General features: G+C 41.8%; 1 protein-coding gene across 4 annotated transcripts in view; it reads right to left on the reverse strand.

The window, feature by feature from the left end:
* Positions 1-2,482: 2,482 nt before the first annotated feature.
* The window catches only part of LOC137415806 (F-actin-monooxygenase mical2-like), an 88,012-nt gene continuing 74,744 nt past the window's right edge, over positions 2,483-15,750 (reverse strand). For all 4 annotated transcript variants that reach the window (XM_078769037.1, XM_078769034.1, XM_078769035.1 and 1 more), the window contains 2 exons: positions 10,162-10,369; positions 2,483-2,835 (listed from right to left, as the gene is read on the reverse strand). In XM_078769037.1, the coding sequence (XP_078625163.1) occupies positions 2,561-2,835; positions 10,162-10,369 (483 nt within the window). In that variant the 3' untranslated portion in view covers positions 2,483-2,560. The remainder of the gene's footprint in view (positions 2,836-10,161; positions 10,370-15,750) is intronic.

The following is a 15,750-nucleotide window of genomic DNA, read 5'->3' on the forward strand; positions in this document are numbered from 1 at the left end:
ATGAAAGGGGATCTATCTATTTGAATTCGGTGCAATGGAGTATTAAGTTAATGGAAGACAAGGCCTTACCCTAATACACATAATAAGGATATAACTGTCAAAAAGGGGGGAAATCTATGATTGGCTAACGTGTGGTGTTTATGAACTAAATACGGGACGCACTTTGACCTTTATATACATAACTGGAGCAAGGAGGGCGATATTTTACAACAATTTACTATACAATAAAAAAACACAATAAAAAAAACACAATCCTCATATCCACAACAATATATATATATATATATAAATAAATAAATGTATATATATATATAAATAAATGTATATATATATATATATATATATATATATATATGTATATAAATGTGTATATATATAGCCAAACAGTCCAATCTTGGTTTCATCAGACCACAGAATCTTGTTTCTCACAGTCTGAGAGTCCTTTAGGTGCTTTTTTGCAAACTCCAAGCAGGCTTTCATGTGTTTTCCCTGAGGAGAAGCTTCCGTCTGGCCACTCTGCCATAAAGCCCAGATCGGTGGAGTGTTGCAGTGATGGTTGTCCTTCTGGAAGTTTCTCCCATCTCCACACAGGATCTCTGGAGCTCAGCCAAAGTGACCATCGGGTTCTTGGATAATCACCTCTCTTACCAAGGCCCTTCTCCCACGATTGCTCAGTTTGGCCGGACGGCCAGCTCTAGGAAGAGTCCTGGTTGTTCCAAACTTCTTCCATTTAAGAATTATGGAGGCCACTGTGCTCTTGGGAACCTTCAATGCCGCAGAGATTTTTTTGTAGGCTTCCCCAGATCTGTGCCTCGACACAAGACACAATCCTGTCTCTGAGCTCTGCAGGCAGATCCTTCGACCTCATGGCTTGGTTTTTGCTCCGATATGCATTGTCAGCTGAGACCTTATATAGACAGGTGTGTGCCTTTCCAAATCATGTCCAATCAATTGAATTTACCACAGGTGGACTCCAATCAAGGTGTAGAAACATCTCAAAGATGATCAAGAGAAATGGGAGGCACCTGAGCTAAATTTCAAGTGTCATAGCAAAGGGTATGAATACTGTCACGCAACCGCCAAAATTAATATCTGGCGGTCGCTGATTGCCGATCACGAAGGCTTTAACTCCGAGGCGGAAACTCAATGGCAGATTCCAAAATCTAAAACACCTAAGCGTGCGGAATGGAGGGAAGCGGCGCAAGTCCCCGCAGCCTTAACTGTGAAATCAACCACCCGGTAACCTGCGTTCAGGTATTATGTACAAAAATAATGCAACGGTTTATTCAGGAAAAGCAAAGAGAGTAAAAACCGCGCCGGTAATAAAATAAGGTACTAAATTGGGATCCCACGCACAACAGATTTCAAACACGAACAGGGGGTGTGAATTAATATAAAGAACACATTATGTTAAATGTATACGCAGAGCTCGGCGTATCTGTCTTTGTCGTCTTCTTCTGCTGCTGTCCAACACCAGCCCGATCGGCCCGACCGCACACCACGAGGTCTTGCTCCGAGCTCCGATCCTCTCGCCGCCCACGAGGTCCGTGCACCAAGCTCCAAAGCACCCAACGCAGGCCAGCGGCTTCACACGAGGTCGATCCCCACACGAAGCACGAAAAGACAGGAACGGAGAGAACGCAGGTGTGACTGCACGTCTCGTCCTTCCAACTCGCTTCTCAACTGCTCATTGCCAACTGCGCACTGCAAAACCAACTCTCGACCACGAATCCACTCTCTACTGAACTGCCAGGGGCCAGGAGTGAACCCGTCTCAACTCAACACCAACTCATGACTCATGGGCTGCGCGACTCTCAACTCTCAAAAACTGCTTGTGCACACGAACTCGGAATCAGATCTGAACTCCGGCTCAACTCCTGCTCAACTGCCAGCCAAGGCGACCGGCGCTGTTAATATCTCTGGCCGATGATGTCAGCTTTGGCGCACTGTCCTGCCAATCAAAGCCTCCCCCGACTCGCCAGCTCATCCAGGGCACGCCCACTGCGCCACTCTCACTCCCGTCCCCTATTCCTTGGTCACAGCACGTGCTATGCGAGGCGGGTAGGCCTCTCGGAGGTGTAAATGGTGGCGGCCAATTGTGGCGGTGTTCTAGCCCAATTTCTTCCTCAGTCACGTCAGGGGGGAAAGGCGTCATTAATGTTGTGCTAAAGGGATCCTAACCAAGTGTTTAAGTGGTGTGCAGTGCCAAAATGGACAGAGGTTTGATTACCAGGTGAGACATACAAGGGCTCTACTCATTATTCCCTACACTACTCAACACACAAATCTCCTGGTAGATTCACAATCATACATCTTAGCCGACAAAACGCCTACACATGACTTATTACAGGTAAATTCCCTATCGCGACAGTCAAAGCATGTTACCTACTTAAATCTACTCTGCTCTACATATATCACTACCCAAATTCGTAACAATACTTATGTCAATGTGATATTTCAGTTTTTTCTTTTTCATAAATTTGCAAAACTTTCTATAATCCTGTTTTCTCTTTGTCATTATGGAGTATTGAGTGTAGATTGACGAGGGAAAAAAATGAATTTAAACGATTTCAGCATAAGGCTGCAACATAACAAAATGTGAAAAAAGTGAAGGGGTCTGAATACTTTCTGAATGCACTGTATATATATATATATTGCTGACAATTACTTCTGCTTGCAATTTCAAAGCAATGCACTGCAGTAGAACTGGATACTCACGTTCAATTTCCTGGTCTTCTGGTGGCTCCAGAAGTTGAAGGAACTCGACATTGAAGTGAATCTGGACACCGACCACCAAACTGACCTTCAGTAGCATGAGCTGCAGCTGTCGGATGCCTGCAGAACAAACGGCACCCAGAACGGATTGTTTTAGGAAGCACTCGAAGTCGAGAGAAGTCGAGAGAAGTAACAGAGTAAGATATAAAGACAGACAGAAAGACAGACTTACAGCAGACCTCCAGTAATTAACCGCTGATGGGATGCACAGAGAAACTCAATAAATAAAGCAATAACAAATGTGCAGCACATTTGGGGCCAACAGCGTATACTACTAACAGAGCTTCACTTTTATGATCTGCTCTTCCCCAATCTGCCTCAGTCTAAATAAGCATTTAATTTACCATAATTCTCGGCTGATGTCATAAACAATAATTTTCTAATTCTCTATGGCCTCAAGGGGTTGAGGGATGGGGAATGGGGAGTGGGAGGGAGGGGCAGGATATCATTTCAGAGCCATAGAATATTAGAGTTCAGCAAACTTACAGTGCCTTCAGAAAGTATTCACACCCCTTGACTTTTTCACAATTTGTTGTTACAGCCTGAATTTAAAGTGAATTCAATCTCAATTTTTTGTCAACTATCTGCACAATATACCCCATAATGACAGTGAAAATACGTTTTTGGAAATCTTTACAAGTTTATTGAAAATGCAATACAAAAATATCCAATTTACAAAAGTATTCAGCCCCCTGAGTCAATACCTCATAGAAGTGCCTTTGGCAGCAATTACAGCTTCAAGTCTTCTTGGGTACTTCTGTATCAGCTTTGCACATTTGGATTAGTGGAGTTTCTCCCATTCTTCGTTGCAGATTTGCTCAACCTCTGTCAAGTTGGATGGGGAGTATCAGTGAACAGCAATCTTCAAGGCTTTCCACAGATTCTCAACGGGATTCAAGTCTGAACTTTGGCTGGGCCACTCAAGGACTTTCACATTCTTGTTCTGAAGCCATTCCAGTGTTACTTTGGCTGTATGCTTGGGGTCATTGTCCTGTTGAAACGTAAATCTTCTCCACAGTCTAAGGTCTTTTGCACTCTGAAGCAGGTTCTCCTCATGGATTTGTCTGTATTTGGCTCCATTCATTGTTTCCTCTATCCTTACAAGTCTCCCAGTCCCTGCCACTGAAAAGCAACCCCATGACATCATGCTGCCACCACCATGCTTCACGGTAGGGATGGTGTTGCATGGGGGTGGAGCTGTGCTCGGCTTCCACCAAACGTAGCACTTTGCATTCAGACCAACAAGTTCAATTTTATCTCATCAGACCACAGAATCTTTTGCCTCATGCTCTCAGTCTTTCACATACCTTTTTGTAAACTCCAGGCATGCTGTCATGTGCCTTTTTCTTACAAATGGCTTCCATTTGGCCACTCTCCCATAAAGCCCAGATTTGTGAAGTGATGCAGAGATTGTTGTCCGTCCGGCAGATTCTCCCATCTCAGTCAAGGAACTCTAGTTCTGTGAGAGTGGTCATTGGGTTCTTCGTCACCTCCCTGACCAAGGTCCTTATCAAGTTGTAGAGATATCTCAAGGATGATCAAAGGAAATTGGATGAATCTGAGCTCAATTTTGAGTGTCATAGCAAAGGGCTTGTTGAATACTTATTTACTCGACTTTTCTGTTTTTCATTTTTAATTAATTGTTAACTTTTCTGAATAAAAACTTCCACTGACATTATTGGGTGTTATGTTTAGATCAGAGTTAAAAAAAAAAAAAAAAAACTCAATTTAACCCATTTCTTAATTTAGGCTATGACACAAAAAAATGTGAAAAAGGTCAAGGGGTGTGAATACTTTCTGAAAGCACTATAACAATAGGTGTCATGTTGTCACCAAAGTGTTGACGTGTGGTGAAGAATTAGTTACATGCTATTGGAACATACCTTTGAGACCTTTAGACCTCTTAGACCGATACATACCTTTGATTTTAGACCATTTAAACCCTCAGACTCCTTACACCCTTTCACCCTCTTAGACCTTTACAAAACTTCGAATTTAGACCTTTCAGACATTCAGACCCTTAAAACCCTAGACCTTTTGGAGCTTTAACTTTAGACCATCAAGATCCCTTAATAATCTCAAGACCTTTTACACCCCCAATAGACCCTCAAGACTTTTTAGACACTTTTAGACCCTTTAACCACTCAAGATCCGCAGGAAGTAAAAGCCACCTCATGCAAAAACCAAAAATTGTGAACACGTTTATTCTGAAACTGAAAATATGATTTAATAATGAATTACTGAGTACAATGCATGAGTTAAGCATTTGCACCAAATCAAGGAAGAAAAACAGAAAATAAAAACAACAATAATAACAACTCTATCAAATTATCGGTTCACTAAATAAACAAGATGCATTTGCAAAGGCTAGTATACATAATCTGGTCCAACCGTCCAAGTTGTATCAACAAGTGTAGCAGTAATTCACTGCAGATGAGTTTCTATTTTATTTTTTATGTTGGAGGCTCCAGGCACGGACTGTACAGGTCTCATCATTGTGTTTGAGGAACCCCAAAGGAAGAAATCACAGGGTGTTAAATCGCAAGACCATGGAGGCCATTCAACTGGACCACGACGGCCAATCCATTTGTCTGTAAAGTTCAAATCAAGGGCCTGGCGTACACTGGCAGCATAATGAGCAGGCGCACCATCATGCATGAACCACATTTGGCCATCATCGAGTGGAAATACATGCTGCTCAAACATTAGAAGGTAATTTGCAGCATCCACATTTTCTTAGAAAAATATTGGTCCAACAATGCCTCCAGAAGAAATGCCTGCCCAGACGGACACACAAGCTTGATACTGGACGTTGTGCTCAACAGTAAATCGTGGGTTGTCTACTGCCCATATCACGCTGTTATGACGATTCACAGAACCAGATAAAGTAAACTTGGATTCATCTGACCACAAGATCCTGTTCTGCAAATCATTGTCCATATCCATTAACCCAAACAATGTCTCACATGCCTCAACACACCTGTCAAAATCATCCTCAGATAGTTGGTGAATTAATCTGGGTGTGTATGGTTTCGCATTAAGGTATTTTAGTATTCTTCGAATCGATGATCGGCTTATGTTGGTGACGTGTGATAAACGATGAGTTGATAATGGTGTGTTACTGTCGAGTTGTTGTTGAATGACCTCTCTGCTTTCCTCAGTTCGAACAGTACAAGGCCTACCTGGTGAATGTTTTGGAAGAATGCTGCCGGTTCCATCAAACTGCTTGTTTATTCTGCCTTTATTCTGTTCTTCTGTCAATTGCGTTGGCACCAAATTCTTTGACAAGTTGTCTGTGAAGTTCAGCCGAATTTCCAGATAGAGAATACAAGCGTACAGCGTGAATTTTCTGTCTCACGATATCCTCTATAATATTAGGGTGTCTAATTCATAATGAACTGAACTAATGCAAAGACAAAGGCGTGCAGCACAGTGAGCGAAGCTCACCCCGATCCATATCATGCGATGCACCTCACCACCCTGTTGCGTATCACATGATGCCTGTGCATGTTGAAGCAGTCACATCCATTTACGAGTAATCATGCTTTATTTTGCACCAAAGAACAATAATAAACTTAGTTGTTTGTTGCAGGTATTGTTCTTCAAAATGTGCCCAGGGTTTCTGGACAACCCTGTATCTGTATGTGTGTATGTGTGTGTGTGTGCGTGTGTTATATATATATATATATATATATATATATATATATATATATATATATAACCACCTTTAGAGGCCATTTTTCCCCGCAAAGCGGGGGTTGGCCTTTTTCGGGAACCGTGGTTGTTGTTGTTTTTTTGGTCCCCTTTTTGAAGCAATGTTTTACGGCCGGATGCCCTTCCCGACGCCAACCCTTTTTGCCGCCTTTAACGACAAACAGGGAATTACCAGTGAACTGGTACTCAAATTAGCCGACCTCGGAAGGATGACAGGCTGAGTCAACCCCCCTGGCGTTAATTCAGCGATCGACCAGGATTCGAACCCAGGATCCTAGGATCCTAAGCCGGCACCCTAGCCGCTAGCCCAACACCAGGGACTATATATAATTATATATATATAATTAATAATTATTATATAATAATTATAATTATATATATATTTGTTTGTTTGTTGTTGTTTTTTACCCTTCGAGTATGGGCTTTTTTTTTATTAAAAAAAATACCCCAGGTACGGGATTAATTTGGCATTACGGAAATGCAACCACGTACTGACGATCTATTTATAGGTATAGTCGATGACGTGTCATAACGTCATCCGTACACAAAACTTTTCCACGGGTTGCGGCACTGGACGTCATCCGTACTCAAAGGGTTAAACAGGAATCAAATTCCTGCGAGGGGCTAAGTGTGAAAAAATTCTGACAATACGGGGCTCGAACCATGGACCTCCATTGATTACGCGTCAACAACCCACTGCGTTATTGAGCCAGCCGTAATCTCCTCAGAACTTTTCCACACTTAACACTGCGAGCTTTATAATGGCCGATGTCTTACGTGCCTGCTAGGCAGACCCCGAATGTGAGTGCAAGTATATGTGACTGGCTCTGGCAAAAGCAGACACTTGGGGGAAAAACATCAAAATTGAGCTTTTGATATCATCTGATTCCCCATGCTTTTCTCTTTCATTTTATATATACATTATGTTAATTGGATGGAAATTAACGAAGTTATGGTATTTTAATGACAATTGTATTTTTGTTTAAACAATGGAGATAATTAGGTTCAAAGTTCACAATACAGTTCACACGCACACATAATGTGCACACGTAGAGCTTTTCATTCATACCAAACATGTATGTCAGGGATCTCCTTAGAATAACGATGTATGACTCGTAGTAAAACATCGAAATTTCACGATCTTCGTGTCTTTTTGAGCACATTTTGAGAATGCCATTTTAGATTCTTTGTCGAATTTCACAACCTTTCTTGGAAAAATGTTTTGGTGCATAATAATCTCGAGAAGTTACTCTTTCTATCCATATAAAAATCTCAATTTGGTCCCTATGGTCATATTTTGACTCTTCAGCTTCTTTTCTTTTTTTTTTTTTTATTATTATTTTTATTTTTATTTTTGAATTTTTTTTTTTTAATGTATTTTTATTTTTGAATTTTTTTTTCTTCAGCTTTTGCCAGCCAGTCATATATATATATATATATATATATATATATATATATATATATATATATATATATATATATATATATATATATATATATATATATATATTGTAGCTTAGGATGTTACATGGTACAACTCCTGATTCTACTTGGAATGAAGGTAATCGTTAATTTCAGCACAAAATTAGCAACAGCGTGGGCAGCAAGAGAAGTCAAAACAAATAAGGAGTAAATACCGTACTTTACATGGCAATCGATCTGCCGTGAGAGAAAGGGAATCTTCTATATCTTCCCTTTCTCTCGACACGGAGGACCATTTGCCATTCAAGTTATTTAATTCTCATTTCATTGTTCTGATTAATCTTGCACAACAAAGTTGCAATGATTGTAACATTCTGAAGAGATGTAAATATGACTTGGAGACCACACAGATGCACACAATTTAGCGTTTCACTTGACAAAGGTGAGTAACAAGATGGTGCCTTGCAGTCATGTGATCACATATCCTCCAATCACAATCGTTTTCTTTAAAACCGACTTCCCCAAACTCTAGTATTCTATGGCTCTGGGATATCTCAGTTGAAAGCTCGCTCACCTATCCTCACAGACATCAAACTTAACCAAAAACTGTTATTTTTATGGAACACAAATTTCCTCTGCCTGGTTTAACTATATTACTGGTACAAGCAACGGTACCCACCCTACGGGCAGGGCTTCAATTGGGAGGCCCAAATGAAAAGGCAAAATATCGGAAATGGAAGGCTTTTTTATTTTAAACGATTTATGTAAACATCCGTTAAATCATATCACATGCAACTCATCAAAATTTAAACAGTATTTGTAGAATTTAAAATAAAAGCCACATCACTGTTCATATCGGTAAATATTAATCCATAGTGTTTGGAAAAACTGGAAAATTGGGAAAAATTATAGAAAAACAATATAGCCTATTTTACTCCAGAGGGTCCCAGGATTACCCACCCAAAATTGTCGTTGCGATCGGTTCAGCCGTTTTTGCGGTACCTGGGAACGGACGGACAGATGGACATTTGGTGAATTATAATAGGATTACATGCAATAAGCCTTGTGTTGGCTTAGCGGTTAGGGTGCCGGCTTGGGATCCTAGGATCCTGGGTTTGAATCCCGGTCGATCGCTGAATTAACGCCAGGGGGGTTGACTCAGCCTGTCATCCTTCCGAGGTCGGCAAATTGAGTACCAGGCTTGCTGGGATGAATGATCACGGTGTGTACCCCGATTTAGAATAGGTACACGGTATTCCTGCGCATCGTAGGAGCGTGACCAAGTGTTGGCGTCAGGAAGGGCATCCGGCCATAAAAACATTGCCTCAAACAGGGAACCATGAACCGCAAGGCTAACCCCCGCTCTAGCGGGGAAAAATGGCCTTTAAAAAACGATAATTCATTCATTCATGCAATAGGTAGACGTGCTGTCATAAGCAGAGGCACGATGGGCTAAGTGGCCTGCTCTGCATCTCAGCTTTGTACTTCTTTGAAGTTTCTTATCTTACTATAATTCATCAAATGTCCATCCGTCCGTTCGAGGGTACCGCAAAAACGGCTCAACCGATCGCAACGATATTTTGGGTGAGTATTCCTGGGACCCCTGGGAGTAAAATAGGCGACATTGTTTTTCCAATTTTTCCAATTTTTCCAAACACTATGAAATAATATTTACCGATATGAACAGTGATATGGCTTTTGTTGAAATTCTACAAATACTGTTTATTCTACACACCAGGAAAGAGTAGATCGACTCCTGACGAACTCTTCCTATATAAACGTGCGGCTCTGAAGTAATATGGCAGCGTGTGCAAAGTGACTGAGAAACAGGTGTAGCAGCCGCTTCCGTGTTAGATTCGGCACGCACTCTTCACACATAAACGTGTGACTGAGAAAGACAAGTAGCGGTTGCTTCCGTTTTGCAGAATTCAATCTTTTTTCAAAATGGGCGCCATGTACTGTTTAGATTTTGATGATTCGCGTGTGATATGATTCAACGGATGTTCATATGAATCGTTTAAAATAAAAAAAGCCTTCAATTTCTGATATTTTTCCTTTTCATTTGGGCTTCCCAATAGAAGCCCCACCCATAGGGTGGGTACCGTTGCTAGAACAGAATAAAGCCACAAAGGTGATGTTGACCTGGGTTAATGTTTCAGTGAAACAAAATGTTTCTTATTTCCAAATGAGGAAATTAAAGCTAAATTTAATTTGAAGTGTGCTCAGAGATGGGGATGGAGGGTAACTCACTGATATGATCTATGGCACCGGCACAGAATTTTCCATAAAACTTTTTGGCACCAAGAGCCTTGAGATCGTGGATTGTGAAGGGCCAGAGGTGAAGCACGTTGTTGCGAGAGAAAACGTCCCGCTTCTCTACAACCACCACTGTGGCACCCAATAGGGCCAGCTCGATACTCATCCTGAGGCCACATGGTCCAGCCCCAATGATCAGACACTGGGGATATTGAGGAAGAAAGGGGGGAGTAGGAGGAGAATGAGGAAAAGGGAGAGTAGGAGGAGAATGAGGAGAGAACATCAAATGGGTAAGTTATACAAATCATATGGGTGGAAAATAAAACCAACATGAAACCAAAAGACAAGTTAACTAAAACAACGATGGAAAGGACACCAGAATGAACTTCTAAAAATATCACAAATAATGTATCCTTCGCCAAACCACAACTCAGGTGAAAAACAAAACAAAGCAAAAAAAAGCCTCATCCTCTGTAATACATTTTGCAAAATGTACAAAAACATTCGAGCATTTTGAAGAGACTTTGGGAAGAGATAAAAGGAAAAATTAGCAATGACAAGGTAAAGGCAATTGCACACACAGCAAGGTCAATCCGAAGGACTCAAAAACCAAAAACAAGCCCAAAAGTGCTCCAACACTTCTAAAGTGCTCGTGAGGCGTTAAGCATCCTGCGCAGCCTTGTTTTAGCTCGTCATTTGATATTTATACTGCATGATTCCAAAAGCTACTGCTTCATAGCATCTGGGTTCGTTTTCCACCCGGTGTTCAACAGAAAGACTATCACCAAAAACCTTGTTAAGGTTTTCCAAAAGTATTTACTGAAGTTGAGTGAATAAGAACCCCCCCCCCCCCCCCCCCCCCCCCAAAAACACAATTTTAATTTGGTTTTCGCCTTCACAGTCATTAACATTTGCCAGTGTAAAACATACACAGTATGAGGAACATCATAATGAAAAAATTTCCATAAACAGTGATTATGCTATCTCTATCTTAATCATGCAGCCAGCTCATTTGGCTCGACACTGTACCATGGTGTGTGACGTTCATGTCTGGTTAATCTCTTCCTGTAACTAAATAAAGGACAGGCAGCAGTTTTTTAGCACACACAACGGTTTATTCAGTGGAACAGCATGTTCCGCTGTTCATGTTCACCACTAAACATATTTTTACGTCAAAAGGGGGATCCCAAGCTCGATTTTGTGAAGCATCGTATGGACCATATCACCACATATGCTATATTTACTCTTGTAACAGGTAAATTGTCAGAGGAAGTCATATTGTAAAACGTGCACCGAGGAAGCAGTGTGTTAACATTAAAATAGTATAGAGTAAGTTTGTTATGTAAAATCTCCTGTTTTTGAGCAAGGCTGAGTGAGGATCTGGACACAAACATCAAAGGAACACAGGAAAGCACAATTAACTTTGCAAGGGGCAACATCTTGAACCGTTTGGCCGGCACACCGCAGGCCATGGTGGCAAGGTCTGCTGCAGAGCCTTGAAGAGGGGTGTAAGAGGGCTTGGAAGATGGCACGCCCTCAGCCATAGGTGCCAATGATAGGGTCCCACCATGCATGAAGAAGGTGGTCCCAAAGTTTATGAAGGACGTAGACACGCTGAGCGTGGCAATCGGGGTTGGAGCCCGGCCTTTAGAGAGGCAGCATTCGTTTCTTCATCGCCAGACTCCTGCCCTCCGCCGCACCAGCCCTGTGCCACAAGAGCTTCAGTTCCTTCACATTCCTTGGAGCGGGCACATCAGTGACCACCCTGACCTTATCATCCGTCATCTGTAACCCTCTCGTGGTAATCTTGTGTCTGAGGTACAAAACCTCTGCAGCAAGAAAAATGCATTCGTCTCATTTCAATTGCAGACCTGCATCTTGCAATTATTTTCAGGATGCTCTCAAGGTTGTGAAGATGGTTGCTAATATAATTTCTCATTACATTAAGCAACCTCAGGGGGCATAGCCACATCTTTTAAGTTTTAAGTTACCATATACAGTCACGTGAAAAAGTAAGTACACCCCATGTAAAGTTTTGACTTTTTCAACATATTTCAACATACAGCTATTTGATCTTCATTTCAACAATATTGGTAGATAAAGGTGATATAATATATAAAATATCATGAAACATTCACATTTTGTAGTCCATTGTATAATTTAAATAAACATAAATGCAAATTTCGCATGTGGAAAAAGTAAGTACACACTTGGCTCTAATGGGTGGTATTGCCCCCTTTGGCAGAAACAACCTCAAGTAGGCGTTTATCACTGTCTACCAGTCTCTGACATCAACTGAGAGAAATTTTTGCCCTCTCCTCCAGGCAGAATTCTTTCAGCTGTGCGATGTTTGAGGGGTTTCTTGCATGCACAGCTCGTTTCAAATCCCCCCACAACATCTCGATGGGATTTAGATCCTGGCTTTGACTTGGCCATTCCAGAACCTTCCATTTCCAGAACCCAGCCATTCCTTGGTGGATTTACTGGTATGTTTAGGGTCATTGTCATGTTGCAAGGTCCACCTTCGGTTGAGCTTCAACTTTCCGACAGATGGCCTCACATTATCCTCAAGCACCCTCTGGTACAATGAAGAATTCATAGTGGATTCTATGATGGTGAGCTGCCCAGGCCCTGATGCAGCAAAGCTGCCCCAAACCATAATATTTCCACCACCATGCTTTACAGTTGGTATCAGGTTCTTGTGGCCAAATGCTGTCTTTGGTTTTCGCCAAACATGTCTTCTGGTACTGTGGCCAAATAGCTCTACCTTTGACTCATCTGTCCAGAGCACATTGCTCCAGAAGTGCTGGTCTTTGCCGAAGTGTTCATTGGCAAACTTTAGTCTTGCCCTGATGTTCTTTCTGGACTGAAAAGGTTTCCTCCTGGCACACCTCCCATGTAGATCAAATTTGTGCAGCCTCTTTCTGATGGTAGACTCGTGCACTTTGACATCAACAGTGGCAAGAGCTACCTGTAGGTCCCGTGATGACATTCTGGGGTTCTTAGAGACTTCTTTCAGCATCTTGCTGTCTGCTCTCAGGCTGAACTTGCTGGGGTGGCCTGGCCTGAACAGGTTGGCAGCTGTTTGGAATCTTCTCCACTTGTAGATGATCTTCCGGACAGTCGAATGATTGATTTCAAATTGTTTGGAGATCTATTTAAATCCCTTCCCAGACTCGTAGGCATCTATAACCTTCTTTCTGAAGGCCTCAGAGAGCTATTTTGATCTAGGCATGGTGACGGCACACACTTTTGTATACTGAATCGAGGCTCGTGAAAGAGCTAACATTTATTTCACAAACAAATCAACCAGACAAACAAAATATATAAAAAGAGGGAGCAGAAGACAAGATGGGGAGAGAAGGGGAAGCACACAAAGCACACACTTCAACAACAAAGAGCAAACCAAACTAAATGTCTGAGGTTTAAATAAGACAGGTTCCTCCAAGATCCTCTCCGACGATGTTCTAATCATTTGCACCTGAGCTTGTGCACCTGATTCTAATTTTAGGTATTTGAAGTAGTGATAAATGTAGGGGTGTACTTACTTTTTCCACATGTGAAATTTGCATTTATGTTTATTTAAATTATACAATGGACTACAAAATGTAAATGTTTCATGATATTTATTATATTATATCACCTTTATCTATCAATATTGTTGAAATGATTATCAAATAGCTGTATGTTGAAAAAGTCAAAACTTTACATGGGGTGTGCTTACTTTTTCACGTGACTGTATATCTCTCTTGTATGTCCTGCCGATTGCAAAACGGACTGGTGAAATCTCTTGGAGAATTGTACATATGATTTTACCTACCAATGTTTTATCACACCATTTTCGTGTTTTAAAGTCCATTTCATTCCCCTTTTTGGATTTACACCATTCCTCTGAAGATTTACACCATGCCGATGTTGACTGCAAGACTGGCCCCACTTTTTGCTTTATTATCACAATTGTGCTGCCACATGAATAATTATTTTTCTTTACATAGTTTTATTTTCAGTTTGCCGTTAAATCCCAAAAATAATGTCGAATCTGCTCTCTATTTTCTAATAGCCGAAGGGAACCTAGCAATTTATAAAACAAAGAAAGCTAAACTTCTTGCAAACTCTGATGCTCACTACATAACAATGTTTTAACAGTTTTTAAGGCCCTTGCCACGGCCAGACTACATGCAGAGTTTTATTTTAACCAAAGCGTAAATAATTAAAACCGATTAAGCAGAAATGGTGTTACAGGAATACATGGTGTTAAGTCGACCATAATGATCTGGCTTTTTTTTATTTTAATTGTGCACTTGTACTATTTTTAATCATTCACCTTCCTTTTCATGACTTTTTTTGATGGCTTTGTCTAGCTGTTTTTCTAACCTTGCTTTCCAAATACAACTTTCTGTGGGGGGTAACATAGGCTGTGTGGCTGCATCCTCACGTGGGGGAATGGGGGGACGGGAGGGGTAAATTCTCTATGTAAATGTGTACTGTGTATCGCCACCTGGTGGTGGTGGCAGAAGGTATGCCAACTCCCATTTTTACCTGGGCAACGCTGAGGTTAAAGCACTCTTCGCACAGGTAAATTTGTCCTCCTCACATTCCCCTGCCCTTCCCCTTTTTCCACCCTACCCCTCCATTCATGGACAGTACTGTGTTAAACTTCTGTACGTTTTCCAGAAGTATCTCTTTATTTTGCACATTAGCGAAAAATTTTTTTAACAAAAACAAAAGCTAAATTATGACTGGGATTACGGACAGTAAAATTACAGTTCAGTACTTCGTGTAACCCCCACGAGCATTCAGGAGAGCATGTACACGTTGAGGCATGCTGTTCACGAGATTTGCCAAGGTTTGGACAGGAATCGCTTGCCATGCAGTGACAATAGTCTGCTGCAATTCACGCACAGAGGTCGGCTGCTGGTCCAAGTGGTCGATTTGACGCGTTAATTCTGCCCACAAGTTATCCATCGGATTCATATCCGGGGACATGGCAGGCCACTCCATATGCTCTACACCACAGTCAGCAAGAAAGTGTTGGATCATGCGAGCACGATGAGGCCGTGCATTGTCATCTTGGAAGACAAAGTTTCCTCGAAAGGCTGCACGAGCAAATGGAAGCAATGTTTCTTCCAGAATGGCCCTGTACTTGAACTGGTCCAGGTTTCCATTCAGAACAACCAGGTCAGTTTTGCCCCCTGCATGAAAAGCAGCCCAAACGGTCACCCCACCACCTCCAGCTTGGTCTCTTGGCACTATACAATCTTTGTTGTAGGCTTCATGCACTTGTCTGCCCACTCGGACGTGGCCATCTTGACGATAGACCAGAAATCTAGACTCGTCACTGAAGATCACGTGATTCCAGTATCCTGGCTGCCATTGACGGTGCTCTCTGGCCCACTGCAATTGGCGCTGGCGGTGTTGTCTGGTCAGGCGTGGCTTTCTCAGGGGACGCCTGGCACGATAGCCTGCTTGAACCAGTCGTTGGTTGACTAGCCTTATGGATACAGGCCCATGTCAGTTGCTGCCACTCAGCCCCAAGCCGATTAACTGACTTGGTACGGCCATTGCGGACTAACCGGTGCAGCT

The sequence above is a fragment of the Myxine glutinosa genome, unplaced genomic scaffold (assembly GCF_964187855.1).
Source record: "Myxine glutinosa unplaced genomic scaffold, kmMyxGlut1.1 SCAFFOLD_976, whole genome shotgun sequence".
In the NCBI taxonomy this organism is placed as follows: domain Eukaryota; kingdom Metazoa; phylum Chordata; class Myxini; order Myxiniformes; family Myxinidae; genus Myxine; species Myxine glutinosa.